A 21,575-nucleotide genomic window follows, 5' to 3' on the forward strand; every position below is an offset into this window, starting at 1 on the left:
AGATAAAGAGAAAAAAAGGCTTTTCGTAAATTCTCTCTTTTCTGATTCATATAATATTACAATAACGGTGATACACAAAATGTAACTTTAATGAACTTTGCAAGACACTCGTTTGCTTGTGCCTGTGAAAATCATACTATTGCATTCTCTCGAATGTAGATCAGGATTGCATGAACCTTGGTAGCACCACTACATGTGACTGGTCGAGCGTGGTCTACATAACCTGCCAGATGTATAAAATTTTATTGACCTTTTATTATCATTGTCAACATGTCTAACATCTACGCTCTCGAGCCACATACCAAGTAACTGTATGCTCCACATGCTCTCATAAACTGTCTACTAATTATACATGTTATGACAGTGCTAAAGTAATTCTGCATACAACATCGGGTGATATCGAGATTGAATTATGGGGCAAAGAAGCTCCTCGAGCAACACGTAACTTCATTCAACTATGCCTGGAAGGATACTACGACAATACCATATTCCATCGTATTGTTCCAGATTTTCTTGTTCAAGGTGGTGATCCCACAGGGACAGGGCAAGGTGGAGAGTCTATTTATGACGATGGCTTTCCTGACGAATTTCACTCGAGATTACGATTTAACCGTCGAGGTCTTGTGGGCCTTGCAAACACTGGACAAGACGATAATGGATCACAGTTCTTTATTACATTGGATCGAGCAGATGAGCTCACAAAGAAGCACACATTATTTGGTCGGGTTGCTGGTGACACACTGTTTAATGTCATGAAGATGACAGAGTTGGAAGTAGATGAAAATGAGAGGCCATTATATCCTCCAAAAATCAAGAGCGCAGAGGTCGTGTTGAATCCTTTTGACGATATCATCCCTAGAATCTCTGCTCAAGAGAAAAAGATGGCAAAAATGCTGGAAAAGAAGAAATTGGAAGCCGAGCAAGCGAAAAAGAAGAAGAAGGGCGCTAAAAAGTATGCCCAACCGTTTGCTCTAGTGGGATGATGGATGACTAACAAGCATTGATAGGCAGTTGAATCTGTTATCATTTGGAGAGGAGGCAGCTGAATTGGAACCACCTGTAGACGAAACAAAGAAGCCTAAAATGAAGAGCACTTACGATTTCATGGAGAATGCAGTGCCTACACCAGCAGACTTGTTACAAGAGATCAGTCAGCCCGTAGCCGATGATAAAAAGGATGAGAAGAAACCATCAATGCAGGAAAAGTTGAAAGAAAAATTGCGACAGATGGAAGAACGGAAAAATCAGGAAGAGGCATCGAAGCAAACCGAGAAGATGGAGGACATTACAGAGACCAAGACACCCATTGACACGGCAGCCAGCACTATTGAAAAGTTAAAGCAGGACATTCGCAATATATCCAAGGTATCAAATGACGAGCCAATGCCTGAGCCAAAGAAGGAAAAGAAGATTTCTCTGGTTGCCCTTGAGCGTGAAAAATATGCCTCTAAACAGAAGAAGAACAAGAAGAAGGCCAATAAAGAAGATGACAGTGATGTATGTATATTGCTTCTGCATTGTAGTATTCAGTCTAATATGTGCGTAGGTGTTTAACAAATTAATGGCATTCAGACAAAAGATTTCAAGTGCAAAGCCTGAAGATACATCTACAACCAAAAAGGAGCAAAAGATTTGTCAATTACACGACATTCCCAACTGCGAATCATGCTTTGATGCCAGTATGCTTGAAGAGGGCGACGTGACAGACGAAGGGTGGATCTCCCATCAGCTGATCTTTGACAAAGATCTCAAAGGAAAAGATTTGATGCAGCGAAAGGAAACAGTGGATGATTATGTTGTCATTGATCCTCGAGATAGAGAAGCAAAGGCTAAGCAAGAAGAATTTGATAGAAAGAAAGCTACAAAGAGCAAGATAGCACCTGCCTTCCGCAACTCAGAAAGGGACAGAGACAGAGAACGAGATAGAGATGATCGTAAAAGACGTTACCATGACGACGATCGGTATAGTAGCAGCGGCAGCAGCAACAAAAGACGATATGACGATGATAGATCAAGCAAAAGAAGACAATAAAAAACTTTATTGTTTGAAAAATGGATCGAATGGGAGGTATAACCCTCATGTTTATATTTCAAGCAATTATTATCAGTGTTGTTTGCATCTTTGCGTGTGAGTGCGAGTGTGTGTGTGAGTGTATGTGTGTGGATAGGTATTTGTAAGGTTGTTCATGCAATTGGTTTCGCTATAAATTGACTCTAATAAACTTCTTTTCTGGCAGTTGCACAATGTAGATCATATCATTTTATTCACTCTTTCTTGTCCTTTTCCTTTCCCTTTTGATTCTTTAGTTTCTTGGGTGTATCTTGATCTTGATCGTCTTTATCATCCAATTTACGTTTCTGTGACATTCGTTCGTCTGCAGGGGTGTTGGTAGATGTGTTAGTAGATGCGCTAGTAGATGTCTCTGCGGTAGAAGGTTCGCCCATAGTGCATGAAGTAGAGAGCGATGATTTCTCTTTCTTTCGGAGGGGAGGATTTGGAGATGAAATGGTTCTGGAGGGCGGTGTTGCGGTTCTCACTGCGGTTGGAGAGTTGGTTCGAATGGCTTCGGTCATTCCTCGAGGAAAGAGATAGGAGGGCAATCTAACTAATGATGGAGATGATGTTGAAGTGGATCGAGCAGTGTTAGATGCCGCTGTTGTTGTTGCTGGTGTGGATGAAGATCTGGCTGAAGGGAGTGTAGATGCTGTGGATGAAGGGTTTGTGTTTGATTGTGCTGAGCGTCTACTTGCTTCGATGTCTGCGCTAGCCAATACGGATCCCAAAAAGTGGTTGATCAAACTCATGCCTTGAACGATTCGAGACATGTTCAAAACGCGTCTACTGGTGATTCTCTATTCAATGCAACAGATCAGATTCGATTCACTGCCATCACCCAACAAAGCCTAACCTCTTGTTCTGCTGACTGATTCTCCTCTCGCAAATCATCTGCAACCTGTCTCATTCTGGGCACTGCCTCTGTCATTAAATCAGCCAGCTCATTCAATACCATGCCAATTTGAGTCGATTGCGAGTTTCCACTATTTCTAAGTCTATTGCGAATTTCCTGCAGTTGCTCTGGCGTCGAGTTGGGTGTAGCTGGGTTTGTGGCTGTAGCAGGATGTATGGCATAAGCACCTAATCCAAGATTATGTCAGTATAGCTCTTTTCATTATAAACTTCTTCTTACCCCAAGTCAAAGCTTAAAGTATAAAAAGAAATAACAAGGAAAAGAGAATGAAAATTTACCATCATTTGCTATATTAGAGTCTTCCAGCATATTTCGAACATTTCTCATGGAACCCAATGTTCTTGCCAATCTCACTTCTACGCTAGGCTACAAGAAAAAAAACAAAAAAAATAAAATAAAAAGGCCTGTTACTAACATGTTTATGTAAACCAAAGCACATGGATCGACTTACTGGAAAAGGGAGGCTGGATGATATTCTATCAGTCAATGGGTTGGTGCCAATGGGAGACGTAAAGTCTGATTGATTGCTGCTTCTGCCATTGGAAAATGAAAATGAAAAGGGTGTTCTGGGTAAAGCCCCAGGAGAAGCCCTTGCGCCATTTGTGTTTGTCGTGGATATGTTCTAGAAAAACAGCTTTTTAGACATCATCTCCTTAAAATGCTGGAGTGAAACTACTTACATTGCTTGTTGCTGTACCAGAAACAGGCGATCTACCAGACGAGTATGCATTCATCATTGAAGTCAGCAACTAGAGATAAAGTGATAAGCACACACACAATACATCGGATACCAGCACACCAGCTTACTTACTGATTGACTGTCTCCAATATCACCAATGGTGGAGTCAAGGGTGATGAATGCATATCCTTCCATCAAGGGAAATCGGCTTGAAATAGAAGGGAAAGTACGTGATCTTCCATTGGGTGCTGCTCTGTTTGTGCGAGTGTTTGCTCCTGGATTGGGATCATCTAGTTTAAGAAAAAATGGGCCCATGAGATACAATGAATATATACATGTATGTATATATATATATATATATATATATGTGTGTGTGTGTGTGTGTGTGTGTACGCTTACCGTTCAAAGGGTTGCGAGGGGCATCAACAGGTCGAATAACAAGGTGGACCACTTTTCCATTATCAAGATTTGCTGCCGAATGACCAACATTTAGAGCGACTACATACTTCAAGTGTGAATGATGCTTACCATAATCTGCTAGGTTTTTATCATCCTTCAAGACACGACCCTGAAAGATCAAGCGTTGTCTGTTGGAGTCTACATCAAAAGCAACTTGTACCTCTTGCTTCAAGTCTAATACAGACGCATTGCGAGGCAATGTAACAGACGTAGTTCGCTGCTCCATGGATTTGATTTGCAAGGCGATTTGCTCAATGGTGGTGGGTGTGGGTGTCTCTGGAAGTGTCTCTGCCATAGTATTATCAAATTAACTGGATAAAGAAAAAAGAAACGGAGAGGAAGAGAAAGGGGATAAGAAAAAGTGAAAAAGTTGGATTATTAATATTTTGAATTCTCGAGAAAAAAAAAAAAAAGCACAGTACAAGCTAAAACTAAGCATTGAGCCGTAAAGTCACACATAAAATCATCATCGCCAACATCATCATTGGCAACATACTCATAAATCACCCTTTATATATCTAGGATTTGGCCATTTAAGCGATGCGACTTATGTCACCCCTGCATCTTGCCTTCCGAATACACCTCTAGATCTGTTGTACATCTTGGGCTGTGTCGACTCCAGTTGTGATTATCGCTGGTGAGCAACGTGCTACAAGTTCCAGCATCATTGGCATTTACGATAATATAGATGATTTATTCAAGTGTATATATTTATATAAACAGACTATTTATAATAACCTTGCAAGCGCTTTGAGGGATAAACCTTGATGACAGGCTGGGTTGATTTGATGGATTTGATAAACTCTCTCTCCCTCTTTCTCTTTCGTGCACTGCGGACAGGCTTATCATCATCCTCTGATTCTGAATCTGATTCTTGGCTTGTTTCATCAGAAGAATTGTATCTTACACGCTTACGTTTCCTCAATTCTCTCATGGTGATAGACGCGGAGATCTGTCTTACTCGCATAGATCTACGTCGCGCTAGACCTTCCTCCTCCCCCTCCTCCTCTATGTCTGATTCATCTGTAGTGGAAGAGTCCGTCTCTGTCGCTGCTGCAAAGTCTTTGTCCATCTCTTGCAATGTCTTGATTCGCTTGATCTCGCTTTCTGTTAACAACTGATACTCGCTGTCATTTTCGTTCTCCTCTTCTTTGCTCTCCTTCACAGCAGCAGATTCTTCATTCTCCAGTGATTCCATAACAGCATCTGCATCGATCTCTTCAATGACTTGCTGTTCGACAATTTCTTCATCAACCTCTTCAACGACTTGTTTTTCAACAACAGCTTCTTCTTGTGCAATGCTCTCCTCTATCAGGTTCTCAATCAGCTCGCCATAGTCAGCATTGTCCACGCCAGCTAATGCTGGTTCAGAATGAGAAACACCGTCTGATTGGAATTTCACAGCCTTGAGACCCATAGTATCGAGTTTGATAGATTCAATTGATTTCAGCGTAAGTGTCAAAGTGTTTGTAGGTCTCACAGCCGTTTCACTGAAACAACTATAGGAAAACTGGTTCTCCACATTTGAGATATGTTCATACTTGGCCATGGATGCTCGTACTTTACTAACGATTTCGGCAGTGTACTTGCGATCAGAATCAATGTTGATGTTCAACTTGTTAATGTGTCTTTTTTCAATGCTGTCTTTTTTGTTGAAATACAGTGCACAGTTGTCTAACACTAATTCTCTCAATCGATAATTGAGCAAGGTGATTTTTTCTTGCACACTAACGCGAGATGATCCAAATTTACAGTTTGAGAGTGTCAGTTTTGATAATGGAGGCAAATCAACAGCAACCGTGTCCAAGATATCCTTATCGATAATCACATGGTGTAAAGTGAGACTTTGCAAAGGTGTGTTCTGCTTTAATTGGGTCTTGCTCTCTTTGAGTTGATTGTAGTCCATATCGTAACCCAAATCCAATTTCCTTAATTGAGGTAATGCGCTGAGAGCTGCATTGATGTCGATTGCAGTGTTGTCGGCCCAACGAAGGAAAAGAGATTCCAAAGGGAATGTGCTAAGATCCTGCAATTTGGGGAAATCATAAGTATCCAGTGCCAAGTCCTTGAATGACTCTTTGGCCATCTTCTTCAAATGCATGACAATGGAATCAGACTGGGCCACACCAATGAACGCTGCATGCTGTAATGCGCAATTAGACTTGGAGAGGACTTCAACAAATGCTGCTGTTGGGAACCTTTGGTAAAAGTGCGATATTTCGACAGATTTGAGCTTTGATAACTGGTAATTGTGTTTGAGGAGCAATTCGCCATCATTGACTATTCCCTGCGAGAGATCCTCCCACTTTTTGTCCTTGCTGCTGATATTTCCGCCTTTTTTGATTTTGAGTGTCGTAAGGTGCTTGCCGTAACTTTTCAAAATATACATGACCAACTTGCTCATATTGGCCGGAAATGTGTTGAAAGTCATATCAATACTCGAGACAGTATTATCCGCGTTTGCTTCAGCGATGCTTTCCTCTTCATCATATCGTAAATTGAACATGTATAGGTTGATCGAATTTAGATTTGGGAAGACGCGATGCAAAAGATCGATATCACCCAACGAAATTGTTTTTTGTCTGGTAACGATCGTACAATTGGTTTTATCTAATGAAGTGATAGTAAATGATGATGTGTTCTTTTCCTTGATCTCTTCAGAGCTGAGATGCTTGACAAAAAGATCACGCAAATGCTCCACATTTTCTGTACACTTGTCCACAATGTTGCAAATTTCGTGCTGATTGACTAATTGAACAGACTCCACCTTTGAAACAAGTTCTTCATCCTCTCTCTTGCTTTTCAATAACAATTTGAGTGAGTGCTTGTCCGTATATTCCATTGCTATACTCGAGATGATAAAGAAGAAAGGTTTTATTCAATGCAAGAACTTTTCGAGCATGCAATCAAAAAATGGCACAGTCACCAATGACATGCCATCTAAACCACATTGCCCAGTTGTTTGACATACAATATATGGAGCTATCGATTACTGAAGAGCACTCGACTCTTATACTCGAATTAGTTGTCGGCCATACGCAGCTATTGATTTGGTTCGATGCAATCATTGAAGTAGGCATAATGATGTCGAATTTGCATTAAAATCTGCTTAGGATGGGTAATTTACAAGAGATGTAACCACTATATATAGAAATGTGTTCTTAAAGGAACCTAAAGTAGTAGTGCTACTCTATGGCTATTTTCTCTAATCTAAATCTCCCTTTTGCTTGCTTTACGAACGCTGATTGTCTTCATGATGAAGGTATTGTTGCGTTTGCTGGCCAGTATTTATTCAATCTTCGCATAACATTCTTTTGCCTGATTTGCTCCATTTTTTGACAAATTCAACTAGGTAAACTATGATGACCTTCCTATACTTTTTAATGCATTTTTAAAGCACTTTTCAATCCCAATTGGACTAATTGTTGAAAGTGTTTTGAATAAGCATATTGAACAATCTTCGAAGGTGCGAAATGAGGTTTTTGGCCAAGATATTGAAATTTTGCATACAAAGGCTTCACAAACAGTGTTTCAGAAGTTGCTTTGGATTGAGAGGAACACTTTGATTAAATATCACAATATAATAAATGTCCCCTAGACACTTTTAAAGCCCCAAAAAGGAAGGTTGATCTATCAAGTAATTTGATAGACTGGCGTTATTAAATAAAAAATGCAAGGAAAATAGCATAGCTAACAACAGTGTTATGTATTTTTTTTATCTACTCTCCATACGCTTTAAAATCATCTATTACTGTATTGCCTTTATGATTAAAAGGGCATTAAGTCTGCCTGCCAGCCCCACCAGCCAAAATCAATTCAACCCCAGACTCGTAGTCTGTTCTAGATTGGCCAAATTTTGATGGTTCTCGACTCGATTGAACTACTTTAGCAGATTCGACTATGTAAAATGTAATGATCATCAAATGCTTCTTTAAGCTTTCCTGGAGTACTTTTCAAGGTGCATCTAATGGCACCAAGTAAAATATATGCTTTGAATAAACTTATTGAATAATTCACGGAAATATGAAAAGATGTTTTTGGCCAAAAAGTCGAGATTTTCCATATCAACGTCCCACAAAGATGATTTCTGGGGCTACGTTGGATCGATAGAAACATTTTGATTCAAGATATACCATAGTAAAGGTCTTCATTATCAAGGTGGAAAACGCGATCGTTTGATTTTCGATGAAAATCATGAGGGGTACCTCATGCTTTTTGGTCCATTTTTGTCCATGTTTTTTTGATCCCCAAAAAGTTGGGCAAAGGTGTCAGAAAGTAACTGCCAGATGAGAGCAACTGTTCAGTGCTATTCTGACAATCTAAAACGGCCTTGAACGCGAGAAAAAACGACTCAAATATGTCCAGATTTAGCTGTATTTTGCGTATTCTTGGGTAATTGGGGGGGGGTAATGGCAGCATGCTATACACCCGTATATGAGTTGGTTTCATTGATATAGCCGCGCTACATCGTAGGCGATTGGATACATAGCTACAGATCGCTTGCAGAAGATTGCAGCTAGAAAACTTCTCAAAAAACAAGCATAACTTAGGATTTGCACTCTTAAACGGACAGTAAGGAGCTTCTACTCTCTATCGCTTATGCGTTTACTACAGCTGATACAAATACGAATAATATATGAAGCGACATATAAACAATTGGAAACTACAACATGGGAAAAAAGCTCAAACCGCTTGTATTGACTACATTGATCTAATGCAATTTGCATTACTTGATTCATAGCCCTGAGGTGGAATGTCTAACATACTAGGGAGCTCAAATGATCAAGCAAATGCTAACATAAGCCCCCCTCCAAAGTATTAAATCAAAAGATAAGGGCTGTAGATTTGATACAGCGGATCTACTATAGCAAAGCCTGCAAAAGCAGAGAGATGCTGAATTATTTTGGCTTACATATATGAAATCATAGCTGCTGTCATGAAAAAGCTTCATTCACACATAATTAAAAGCTGACAAAAAAGATTACACAAGCATGAAAAGCGTTTCGAATAGCGCATGCACACTGTTGGGTGAGATCAATCCAAGTCTTGAGTAGATAAACGATCGCATAAAATGGCATACTGTTTTATCTAGAGATTTTCTGCAACTAATATGTATTTACCAGCTTAAATGGCATTTTAATAGCATTTCAATAGCATTTCGATAGCATTGTTCGAAAAAGAATCCATTGCAGCATGTATAGTGAACATTGCTAATAGCCAAAGAGCAGCTCCGTTTCCTACCACCATCATGTGACTGAGCGAGATTCATCAGTAAGCGTAAATTCATTTTGCCCCACATTATTAATGGTTCAGAGAAAATTACAATTTGGCTTTTCTTCTTTCCTCTTGTTCTCTTGAATCTATATCACCAAAATGACCGCCGAAGAAAAGAAGGGGCAATCTACCTCTGGTATTCGCTCAGGGTAACTATCGACCAGACAAAGGTCTCTTTTCAGACGCTAATCAAGCAACATACGCACATATACACACAGACATGAATTGAATCAAGAAAAGCTCGAAGCCTATCTCTTGAAGCATGTCGAAGGTTTCAAAACCCCTTTGCACATTAGTCAATTCCAATTTGGACAATCCAATCCTACCTATCTCTTGAAAGACGGAAAGTAAGTGATGAACAGAAACTTGGAAGGCAAGCAAAGCATTGATATTTTGTTTCAGCCAACAACAGTACGTTCTTCGCAAGAAACCACCAGGTGCTTTGCTCTCCAGCACAGCCCATGCTGTAGAAAGAGAATATCGTATCATTCATGCTTTAGGGACAAAGACAGATGTTCCTGTGCCCAAAGTCTATGTCCTGTGTGAGGATAACGACGTTATTGGAACACCTTTCTACGTTATGGAGTTTTTGGCTGGTCGCATTTACGAGGATTGTCGTATGCTTTCAATCCCCTTTGAAGAGCGCAGAAAGCTGTAAGTTTGAACAAGACACGAAGCACTTGCGAGCAACTCATGTAACCTTTGTGTCATTAGCTGGTTCTCTGCAATTGAGACATTGGCAAAATTGCACCGTGTTAATTTCAAAGCCATTGGTCTCGATAACTATGGTCGTCATTTAGGCTTCTATGATCGCCAAATGAAGTCCCTGGGCAAGGTATCACAAGCACAAGCAAATGTTCAAGACGAGTATGGACAAGCAGTTGGGCCTCTTCCTCGTTTGGATGAAATGTTTGCATGGTTCAAAAAGAATCAAGTGAAGGACCAAGCTACTATCGTTCATGGTGATTTCAAGATTGACAACATGATTTTCCACCCTACTGAGCCGCGAGTGATTGGTGTGCTTGATTGGGAGCTATCTACCATTGGACACCCATTGTCTGATCTGTCTAACTTATTACAGCCTTTCTATGTTCCTGCCAGTGACGATACCTCCGTGGGCATGTTGGGCTTCAAAAATTCCAAGGAACCATTGCCTGTTCCTGAAGCCAATGAGCTTATCCAACATTACTGCAAGACATTGGGACAACCCTATCCCATTGACCGCTGGATGTTTGCAGTTGCCTTCTCATTCTTTAGACTGGCTGTTATTTTGCAAGGCATCGCTGCTCGTGTTGCTCGCAAGCAAGCTTCCTCTGCTCAAGCCAAGAACTATGCAGACAGATTCAAGCCAGTTGCTCAAATGGGCCTCGCTATTGTTGATGAGGGAAACCTGGATCATCCAAGCAGCAAACTCTAAACTGGGTAAATAAAGCATTGTATACTATTTTTATTTGATCTTCACATGTATACAAGCAAAAAGCTTAATGGCCTCGTAATGCCATGCCATCAGCGACTAATGAAATGATGCTATCGATGTCTTGCTGTTGATCTCCAATCTGATACGTGTTTTCAATTAATTTAAGATCTGTAATATTATTTAAATGATCCAGAGAGACTAGATCGCCCTTGACGCATTCTTTCATGTGCATTTCAGCCTATTAGTAGTGGTGATTAATGAGAAAATACACACACACACACAGCAATATAAATATTTACATCTGCCTCTGATTCACCAATCTTCACAGCAACAACATCTGTTGTGTCATCTGCAATCCCAAATGTAATGAATGTTTTTGCAATCTGATAGATGGGGAATGAGTATAAGCATATCATTCTGAATGATGACTTACATTGTTTGTGGTGCCAAAATCGTACAAGATCTCTGAATGCACATTGTGTGTCTTGAGCTTTCCCATAGATTCATCAGATACTGCTCTGTTTGCAGCCAAAAGAACATGCAATTTGTTGATGACCTGTTTTATCGTTAATTTATATTTAGACGTGTTTCTGCGCATGGCTATATCTCACCAATTTAGCATTGATTAATGAACAAGCCAATGTGTTATCTTGATTGATTAAACGTTGTCTTAATTCTGAGGCATTCGTCACATTTCGAAACAAGGCAATGTGTACCTTTTTAGTAGGATGGAGTTCCAAGATGCCGGTCTCCATGGTAGTATGATGAAAAGTGGACGTTTTGAAGGAAATGTGCTTCGTTGGAGAGAAAAGACAAACTGAAAAAAGTTTCAGCATTAGACACCACGCCCAATCTGTGGTGACCGGATTGTAAATGTGTGTGTGTGTGTGTGTGTGTGTGTGTGTGTGTGTGTGTGTGTGTGTGTGTTTGATCCATGTGTATCAAATCTAAATGCAATGATGGAGAGTGTTTTTCACTGTTTAGCAAGAACCTAAAACACTTAACAATATGTAACATGTTGTTATAAAAATAAACCCCAAGTGTGGGCGTTATTAGATAATACTCCAAACAAAAAACCCCATATTTGTAAATATACCTCAACGGATCCAGTCCGTCAAAATGACATTGGATAGCACGAAGAGCAGTGGCAAGTACCGGCTGGAGCTTTTAGATGCGCACATAGACGGGTCAGCACTAATTTGAGATAGCTTAAAGCTGCCTTGCGTTCGAATCGGATTGAATCCAATTAACCCAAAAAGTTGGATTCGACATTACATGTTTTGATCCCCTGTGCTCGGTATTTCGGAACCACTTTACAACTTGGGATGTAACATGTGAAGTACAAGTATTATGCTATCGACAGGTTAGCATATTGAGGCTTGTTCTATATAGAAACAGACATTGAGGAGAGCAACTGTGTATACATGGATGCTCTTCAAAGATAACATCATGTGTGTGTGTGTGTGTGTGTGTGTGTGTGTGTGTGTGTTCTCAAGAATCAAGTCAACGCACAAACCAAGAGTGTGAACTTTTTCTTTGATTATATATATATCAGTTTGCTTGTTTACGAGCCTCTTGTTCTCTTTTTCTCTCTTTTCTCTCGTTGTTGATTAACCTTATATCCCCACCTTTCTCGCATTCATATGGATATCTCAAAATTACTAGTAAAAAACACAGAAATAATCACCAGCAAAACGACTATCAATTCAATCAAGCTTGAAAAAACAAATGTAAATCAAAAGAAACGGCATGCATGCACATGGCCAGGATGCAGAAAGTCATTCAGTAAGCAAGTGCAAAACAGCATCATCTACAGCTCCACCTTTGACATGAATCTACGTAGGCCGCCCGTCTGATATGACAAGACACTATCGCATTCATACCAATGATCGGTATGTCATATTTATACTGTTTAGTAGATCACTTTGATTGACGAATCGCTTCTTTGTAGACCATATCAATGTCCACTGAGCTTTTGCGGAAAGAGATTCATTCAAGTAACACAACAATACTCTATGTCTGAATAAAGGACTAATTAGCTTTTTATAGCGATCTGCTCTCACTGTTCATCAGCGCACTCATTCAGGCGAGAAGCCACATATCTGTCAATTTCCAAGCTGTAACAAAAGCTTTGGAGATAGCAGTTCGCTAGCAAGGCATAGGTAAGACGATTTGACTGATGGTAAAAAAAAAAGCACCCCATGATCAAATCCAAGAAGAGGGGGGGTGGTGGTGGCCAAGCCAAAATTAATTCACATGTTAATCTGTAGACGCGTTCATACACAAACACGATCTTACATTTGCAACGAAATCAATTGTACCAAGAGGTAGGATATCAATTGACTCTCTCGCTCAAGAGGCGACATTAACTGCTCTCCATTAGCTATACCAAAAAATCACATTTAACAAGACACATTCGTCGTAGCCATTTACAAGATATAAGGGATGATAAGCCTGAATGTAGAGTCGCTGCCATCTTGAACAGTGCTACTGCGACCACCTCGGCCACCACAGACGATGATGATGACGAAGAAGAAGAGGAGATAGACGACCATGTGGACACCTACGATACTGCAAGCATAGTGAAGAAGGAGGACGTCTTGATAAATCAAAAATCTCCATCCAGTGTTGTATATCCATCAGCTATAAATCAGCAATCGAGCTATTGGCCCACTTCAAATCCATCGTGTTACTCAAACAACAACAATAACATTATCTACTCGTCTTTACCCACGGTATACCAACCAACAGGAAATGGCTATTACTATCATGGACGACAGGGCTACTATCCCTTTTAAACTTTAACATTCCCCTTAAAATATGCCACACTGTGAAAAAAAAAAAAAAAAAAAGCAGACAAACGCAATGCCAGTTTCACTATATATGTATTATCCTCAAGTACCCTTTATGCTCAATTTCTTTGGATACTGCTCGCTTTGTCCTTGTGATGTTATCATCATCTTTTTCTCCTGCATCATTTGATTTTATATGATCGACTTTTTTTTTTTTTTTCTTTTTTTCTTTTCTTTTTTTTTTTTTTTTTTTTTTTTACATCAGTTCCCATTTTGTATGTTCAATAAAGTACATATAATCGAGAAGAATCAGATGATATTGTTTGTACATTCCATAACAAGCTAATCCGAGTACTACCAGACTATACTCACTAACGTACCAAGGACAGTATCTCAAAGAGACAGAGAAAAAGATCATCATCAATCTATGACCCCACAGTCTGCAGTGCGCATTGATCTTTAGCCGTACAAGCAAGGCAAAGTTGTATATACGAATGCTTGTGCTTCCTGTGTCACTTGCCACATTTTTTTGTTCTCAATCATTATACAGATTGCTTCCAGGAATTCCTTGCACATAAAATAGTGACAAAAGCTGATGCAAGACAGAAAACGTATATTTCTAGTGCATTTCAATAGCAAAATTTATCAAATGTGTTGTTTCATCAACCTACGCCATGCCAAGCAACTCACACATTATGCAATTTACAAGTGCAAATAAGCAGCAGATTATATTATTGGCGCAACAGTGCTTGTGGGGAACCACAACCTCAGATGGCCACATCTTGCACAATGTCATTCCAATTTTACACTTTTTGTGTAATAAGGCTAAGCTTCTTTTGCAACCAAGGAGGTGTATCGTCATAACAACTATGCCGCACCGTTTGCTTGATGTATCGTTTTGGTTCGACTGGTCCTTAAGTGTTTAACTATTGCTTATATCTTTGCATTATCATGTACAAGTTTAAGTTGCATTTAGGGCAAGCATCATTTTAACGACAATAGTATTATATAAAATCACACAAACACAGCATGATATTTCGCCCATATACCCTTAAGGTAGTAGTCAACTGATACGCGCGTGTAATACCCTACTTTTTCAATCTAGATGGAGTTACATGGAAACTCTTACTCTGAATTATTCACATTACTACTAAAAGCGATTGCTGAGCAAGCTTTGAGATAGATCACAAAAATCTAATCCCATTCTTTATACAAACTAGTCAAATAAATGATGTCATATTAATGAGTCTAATCTAGCATTTAATTCTACGTATTGCCACAATATGGTCTATTAGATATTTGCATGACTGATTACATTAGCTTAATGATCTCTCTTACTGCTCAAATCAAAGGGCAATTTTGTTTTAAAGCTCAGATTGATTCATTACTTCTTCTGTACCTGGTTGCCAGGGGCAGCAGAGAAATTGGGGGGGGGGGAGGTGAGCGTGCAAATAATTGGATGGATAGAATCATTTCACACCTGGCTCTATGGAGATTGCATATATGCAATCATGTAAATCAATTAGTCATTAGCCTGCGGACGATCCCTCCCTTGAATGCACGTTCGCGCGTGTACATCCTAGCTCACATTGCAATGACAGCTCACCATACAGTAAATAGAAGATGCACTTTCAGACCATTTTGGGATGACAACCTATCTTAAAGATTAAAATTTAAATCTTGTTAAACCAATTGAACAAGATCCTATTATAAAACATGGCAACCAGCTTCTGCCTGTCAATTTGAATGGCTCATTTAACTAGCCACGTTTTTAATAAATGCTGACTGCAGTACATCAAACTGTGAATTGAATGCGTAGCCCTAACGAAATATTTATAGCCATCTTGATTTAATACAAAGATAGTGTGCAACTGGATATATGAGATGCTAATAATACTCGTTATGTGTCACAGCGCAATTACTTTATAATTAATAACTCCAGGCGCAGTAAATAAGAAATAAAGCATCAGAATGAGATGTAGATGAAAGAAAAGTTTCTCGGTATAAAGCAGATTGGCAATCATTATGTTAATGGCATACAGATTGCATTAAATACCATCGCAATCCTTAAATGAGGCAGTAATTGCTAATAGATCTCTTACTGCTCTTCGTCCATGTCAAAAACAAATTAAGAAATTTATGATTCATCATAAAGAAAAAAAAAATTTTTTTTTTTTACTCGGATACAATTAAATTGGAACAAAAGGATAACCAACGATTGGTTTTCTAGATAAATTACTTGTTTTGTAATGCCCGAGGTTCAGTTTGTGCCTTTAGGGCTTACATCTATTTCTCTCCTTTCAACCAAAGGTAAAGGAGGCCATTCAGCATCTGCAGCCTCGCAGTTTAGTGCAGCCAAATCTATTGAAATGTACTCTCATTTTTGCCAATGTCTATTTCTCATACTACAAAAAATGTTGAGATCAATGTTTCATTTTGTACAACATTGTAGCCAAAGCACGTTATCAAAGTCCATTACACAACGTGGATGAATTATTTTAGATGCAAATGACATCAATGAATAGCAAAACGAATCGAACGGAGGTTTCTCCGATTACATTGAATTGATTGTTCTGCGCAGAACATTCCCCTTGGTGTACTTTAACTTCGCTAGATCCCCCCCCCCGCAATGATTGATTCAAACATAAGTTGTGTAAAATTCGATTTATTATTTGTTATCATATGACATATAGGAGGAATTATTATTTCTAGATGAATAATAAGGAGGGAGGGAGAGGAGAGAGTAATTAAGACATAAAATGTAGTAGTAATGCAGAAAAAAAAAAGGTATAATAATTTATAGAGAGCCAGCTTTAGTGTATATGTTGAGTTGATTTGAGTGGAATTGTTGTTGATTGTTTGAATAAATGTTGTTGTTTGCAGTAGTGGTGGTCTGGTTTATGAAGAGAGAGAGAGAAAGAAAGAGAGAAAGAGAGAATATAAGATTTGCTTGTCCTCTATAACCGGTTCAAGACAGTAGATGTACAGATTCTCTAAGAATATTTCTCATCATATTGATTTAGCTTGGAGTAGGCTTCTTGGGGCACATCCTAATTATAACATTAAGGTTAATACAAACATTGGATAAACATTGGAAATGTTTACACTTACATAGAGTAATGACCCTTTTGACCACAATGAATACAACGACCGTCAGACATATTATTGGTATTATTCTTTTATATATAAGCTTAGAGTGGGTGTGTTATTTGGTATATATTATATATTGGTATATATATAAAAGATGTTCAAGAATTATTTGATTTGGAATTAAGGAAAAAGCCTGGTTGACGAAATTTGCAAAGGGTTTATATAGTTTTTGCGTGCCTTTGTATCACAAAGAATATTTTGGTTTCGCGCCGATCTCCTTCCGGCACGTGGCAAACCTGTTACACAATGGGGGACGAGGGAGAAAAGAACAGACAAACAGATATTGCACTTATATTGGCGGGCTTGGATGAAATTTATTAGTAAAAATGCAGCATATAAGCTGTAGTAATTAGGCGCCATGATGCCTCAATATTTAATATATGACTGTAGATGAATCTATAGGCGAAACATGCCATGGTTATAGATCATTCTTGCCTCTGCCATCAACACACAACATCTTCCATAGCAAACAATCAGAAACGGACCGTAATTCGGCTTTAAGGACCCTTAGCTCCGACTTTTCTTTCTTTTTATAATAACGAGAAAACGTGTCTGATGTAACAATGATTAAGCGAGTTACAATGAAGAAAAGATATTGTCTATATCCCATAATTTGATTTGTGTTTTTAGTTGATGCCACAAAAGAGAAAAGTTTATCCAGTGAAAAGACTAAACGGACAGCTGAACAGGTAGTATACACCCGGTGACATGATATTAGCAACGAATGATGTTGTTTTGTTCTACAACGCCACCCTGCTGATATGCGTTGTGTGTGTGCGTAATTTGCTTATACAGTAGCTCATGAGACACAAGCAAGATGTATAAATTAAACCGGTCATTGGCTTTTTTTAGACTAGTTTTGTCTAGTCTAGTGATCGAAATGTAAATTGTGGTGGAAAATGACGTTTTCTTCGTGCAATCAATAAGGTATCACCAGAAAGCCAATAATTCAAAATGAATTTGTAATATTCCTCTTTTGCTCAGCGCCTCACTTTGTATCTTGATGTACATGTAGGGTTATTTAGTGCCAAGATACAGAAATGTATACCCAAAATTGGGGTATTATCATCATCGCATCTTTAAATGTAGTAGATAGAATCATATCTTTGCGAGATGAGAAAAATATATAAATTTGAATAGATATCCGGTGTGAAAGTAAGCTGACTTGTTTTCTGCAAGGAAAAAGTAGGGGATCAAGATAGGGGTGTAGAGTATGTTCATCATTCGACATGCTTCAACTTTGTATACAACAAGATTTCTTGGATATTCAATGTGCAACACAAATTTACACACGATGATGGTGCACCATTCATGCACCGTGATCGAGTGCTCTTTTTTCTCAAACAATTTTGCGCAAGATAAGAGATAATTTACGCAGCAACACACATCATGGAAAGGGAGTCTGGGCGCAACATTTGTTTAATTAGCTTAAATTTCAATTAATCCAAAGGTTCTTCCTACTTGATATAACAAATGAAAAAACGTTTTTCATTGCATGCAAGCGCATAATGCAAATTCGCCATCTCCTTCCTCTTTAATTACTGAAAGTTGGCCAATTCTAGCAAAAGAGACGAAGAACATTTATTGATGATGAGGAGCAGTGCTCTACATTGTCAACACCATCTTGAAAGAAACAGATGGATTTAAAAGATTTGCTGATAACGTATTCACGCTGTCCAAGTCGTGGCATACTTAAGAAAGGGACCCATACTGTGAGAATTGTTCATCTTGGGTCAAGGGATATATTTCATAGAGATCATGCATTCAATTATAAATCTGTCAGAAACCCAATAGACCTTTTGCGATGATTTGGCCTTGCAAATCAAATCAACAGAGCTGTTATGATGCTTAACGTATTGTACATTCTACTGCTTCCTAGGTATCAAATAGTTTACTATTTGTCAATGATGCTTATCAGATCATAATCCATTGTTTAGCGTCTTGCTATGCCTTTTTATGATCCATATGTCAATGGGCTATCCTATTATTTTACCTGCAGCAACTTATTTTCGTTGATAGCAGATTTTAAGGGACATACAGACAGTTTTTAACAGACATTTGGTTTAGAGAATGAAAATGATTTATTGATAGTGAGATAGATCGTGTTTACTAGGAGGCTTTGGGATGTTCGCGTGAGAAAATGCAAAGGTGTTTCCAAGGCTCTTGACAGAGAGACAGACGTATATACCAAAGATATACTTGTTTTTCCTATAGTAATCATTCGTTCAGCGCCGTACTGTTTGCTATTCTTGATTCATAAGATCCATTTGTACATTGAGAGACTTGATATAGCCAGGCTTTGGTTTAGAAACCCTATTACACTATGGGGTTTTTGTTAGACTCACTTGTTAACACAAATGAGTGTCATCAGAAGCTTTCTTCTGAAGCTTAACCTATTACATAATAGGTTCAGACTGCTCCAGCAGCCGTAATCACAGGAGCTGTGATACATGTATCACCGGATACACATCCTACTATCTATGACAGCAAGGACTTACTCATCTATATCAATGATTGATGATATAGATACAAGAGCATTGCGATATTCACAATGTCTAAAGCTACCAAGAGCTATAATACTCCAAGAGTCTTGTTGTGGGTTGATCTACTAATGTACATTGTGTTTTAAGAGCAATACAATGTACAAAGAAAGGACGCCATGCTACGAGCAAGGTGTATTGTAGATAGGGAAAAGAAGGGCATTTCCCATGCGAATTGAAAATTTATACTCTCTCTCAGATGAATCCAGTAAATCAATGTTCGAAACATAGGTTTAGCTACTCGGCAGAATTATGCAGAATCGTGTACATTTGGGATAGTTTTTTATCGAGATTGATTCTATCATAAATATACTCGAGTACAACAAAGTATGATATATGATGTGCAGCATGGTGAATTGTGTCAATGCGCGTGATTACACAGCTATTAAGCCATGTAATATTAAGACAGTTCAAATGTAGTTGACTACCCAATTTCTTGATATGATGAAGCGTGTCTACTAAATTGTACAGTATGTAAAGCAAACCTCAAAAGCCAACAAACATCATTTTATCGTTTTTCTTTTATTTGCAATAAAAAGAATTTGAAATATATGCGTAAAAAATGAAGAAAACGTATACCTTCAAAAACGATTGGTATGTATAGAAGGTATAATCGTAATGTAATTGATACTGTTAACTATTTACTCGATATTGATTTGATAATTGCTTTGCTTGTTGTCAGCCTTGGGAATAACCACCTTGAGGACACCATTGTTATAGAAAGTCTTAATAGTTTCAGACTTGACAGCAATTGGCAAAGTGAAAGTTCTCACAAATGAACCAGATGTTCGCTCTTGAACCAACCACTTGTGTCCATTGGAGGGTTTACTAACCTGCTTCTCTTGATCCTTTGCAGTGGCAGCCAGTTGTTGGCTTTCCTTGCTAGAAGAAGATTCACCAGTAGCTACACCAGTAGTGGTGCCTTTATCAGATGGGCCTTGAGACTTGTACTCCTTAGATACATTACCGCTGATAACCAAAGTATTGCTATCAGGCATTTCAATCTTGATGTCCTTTTTGTCATAACCGGGTATTTCAGCATGTAACTCGTAAGCATCAGGCGTCTCAATCATATCTGTTGTAGGATAGAAAGCGCCATGATTAGAGCGTAACAGGGAGGGGGCATTGAAAGACGGGCCCATCAATCTAGCAGTGGGAACTGCAAACAAGGGTTGCTCAAATGCAGCCATGGCTCGTTGCATATCACGAAGTGCGTCTGAGAATAAACGGTTTGAGAATGATAAAGACATGTTTGCTTTGTTTGAATGAATAGATGAAGGTTGGTATAGGTAATGCTCTTCTTTTTATATCGTTTCGAGGGGAAAGTACTGGAATCTTTTTCGTCGATGATTTCATTCGTCAAAATTGCTCGAAAATTCATGCAGATTCGGATACGAACCCTAAACATTCGAAAGTTACCATGATTAATAATTTCTAGTGATTTCTGAGTAGACCTCTGGAAAAAGTAAATGCGATCATCACGCATCGATTATACACATAGATTTTCAAATGAATACCTGTAGGCATCGAAACGGCAACTATATGCCTGTACTAAATCGTATCATTATTTAGCAGTATTGATTTGATTGGTCCTAAAACTAGAAATTTGGAGTAATATATCAAGACATTAAAGAGCAACGAATGATACAGATTTCTCTACTATACAATTGCTCTGAATATTACTCGAGCTTACACTGGTTGAACTAAGCAATTTGAAACAGGCTGGCAATCCTAATATCTACTTAAATTTCGTATTTAATCGAGGAAATTTTGAGGAAATTAAATCTATTACATACGAGTGTTTATGCTTTGGATGGCTCTCTACTTTCGTTTCGCTTCAGTGAGAACTAACCTTTGCAGCGGCAGCACTCGCTACCGATTGCCTTTGCTGATCGCATCAAAAATCAAACGATCGCGTTTTTGACCTTGATAATGAAGACTTTTACTATGGTATGTATTACATCAAATTGTTTCTATCGATCAATCGTAACCTCTAAAGTCATCTTTGTGGAACTTTGATATGTAAAATTTCGGCATTTTGGCCAGAAACCTCTTTCCGTATTTTCGTAAATTATTCAATAAGTTTATTCAAGATATTTATTTTACTTGGTACCATTGCATGCGCCTTGAAAAGTACTCCAAGAAAGCTTAAGGAAGCATTGGAGGATCATTATATTTTACTTGGCCAAATCTGGCAAAACAAGTCGAATCGTGTCCAAAACTTCAGAAATCAGCAAATTAGGACAGAATGTAATCCGGAGATTAAATGGTTTTGGCGGCTGGTTGGTGTCAAGA

The 21,575-nt window shown here is 38.6% G+C and overlaps 7 protein-coding genes across 7 annotated transcripts; 3 read left to right on the top strand and 4 right to left on the bottom strand.

The window, feature by feature from the left end:
- Window positions 1–270: 270 nt before the first annotated feature.
- Window positions 271–2,032, top strand: ATC70_007035 (uncharacterized protein; the record flags this gene model as incomplete). Its single annotated transcript, XM_064826301.1, has 4 exons — window positions 271–305; window positions 365–952; window positions 1,008–1,497; window positions 1,547–2,032. The coding sequence occupies 4 exons, from the start codon at window positions 271–273 to the stop codon at window positions 2,030–2,032; spliced, it is 1,599 nt and encodes a 532-aa protein (XP_064676399.1).
- Window positions 2,033–2,265: 233 nt separating this feature from the next.
- On the bottom strand, window positions 2,266–4,402 carry ATC70_007036 (uncharacterized protein; the record flags this gene model as incomplete). Its single annotated transcript, XM_064826302.1, has 8 exons — window positions 2,266–2,853; window positions 2,910–3,136; window positions 3,248–3,335; window positions 3,421–3,591; window positions 3,650–3,718; window positions 3,781–3,938; window positions 4,048–4,119; window positions 4,177–4,402. The coding sequence occupies 8 exons, from the start codon at window positions 4,400–4,402 to the stop codon at window positions 2,266–2,268; spliced, it is 1,599 nt and encodes a 532-aa protein (XP_064676400.1).
- Window positions 4,403–4,831: 429 nt separating this feature from the next.
- ATC70_007037 (uncharacterized protein) lies at window positions 4,832–6,949 on the bottom strand (the record flags this gene model as incomplete). The annotated part of the gene is made up of 1 exon (XM_064826303.1): window positions 4,832–6,949. One exon carries the CDS (start codon window positions 6,947–6,949, stop codon window positions 4,832–4,834), a length of 2,118 nt encoding a protein of 705 aa, XP_064676401.1.
- A 2,531-nt stretch (window positions 6,950–9,480) lies between these two features.
- On the top strand, window positions 9,481–10,798 carry LEO1 (Paf1 complex component; the record flags this gene model as incomplete). The annotated part of the gene is made up of 4 exons (XM_064826304.1): window positions 9,481–9,530; window positions 9,600–9,728; window positions 9,784–10,035; window positions 10,096–10,798. 4 exons carry the CDS (start codon window positions 9,481–9,483, stop codon window positions 10,796–10,798), a joined length of 1,134 nt encoding a protein of 377 aa, XP_064676402.1.
- Window positions 10,799–10,862: 64 nt separating this feature from the next.
- ATC70_007039 (uncharacterized protein) lies at window positions 10,863–11,553 on the bottom strand (the record flags this gene model as incomplete). The annotated part of the gene is made up of 4 exons (XM_064826305.1): window positions 10,863–11,036; window positions 11,098–11,181; window positions 11,232–11,354; window positions 11,410–11,553. The coding sequence occupies 4 exons, from the start codon at window positions 11,551–11,553 to the stop codon at window positions 10,863–10,865; spliced, it is 525 nt and encodes a 174-aa protein (XP_064676403.1).
- A 1,501-nt stretch (window positions 11,554–13,054) lies between these two features.
- On the top strand, window positions 13,055–13,596 carry ATC70_007040 (uncharacterized protein; the record flags this gene model as incomplete). The annotated part of the gene is made up of 2 exons (XM_064826306.1): window positions 13,055–13,125; window positions 13,182–13,596. 2 exons carry the CDS (start codon window positions 13,055–13,057, stop codon window positions 13,594–13,596), a joined length of 486 nt encoding a protein of 161 aa, XP_064676404.1.
- Window positions 13,597–19,921: 6,325 nt separating this feature from the next.
- CHS7_4 (Chitin synthase, class 7) lies at window positions 19,922–20,530 on the bottom strand (the record flags this gene model as incomplete). Its single annotated transcript, XM_064826307.1, has 1 exon — window positions 19,922–20,530. The coding sequence occupies one exon, from the start codon at window positions 20,528–20,530 to the stop codon at window positions 19,922–19,924; it is 609 nt and encodes a 202-aa protein (XP_064676405.1).
- Between the last annotated feature and the right edge of the window lie 1,045 nt (window positions 20,531–21,575).

The sequence above is a fragment of the Mucor velutinosus genome, assembly GCF_035048745.1.
Source record: "Mucor velutinosus strain NIH1002 chromosome Unknown tig00001549, whole genome shotgun sequence".
NCBI lineage: Eukaryota > Fungi > Mucoromycota > Mucoromycetes > Mucorales > Mucoraceae > Mucor > Mucor velutinosus.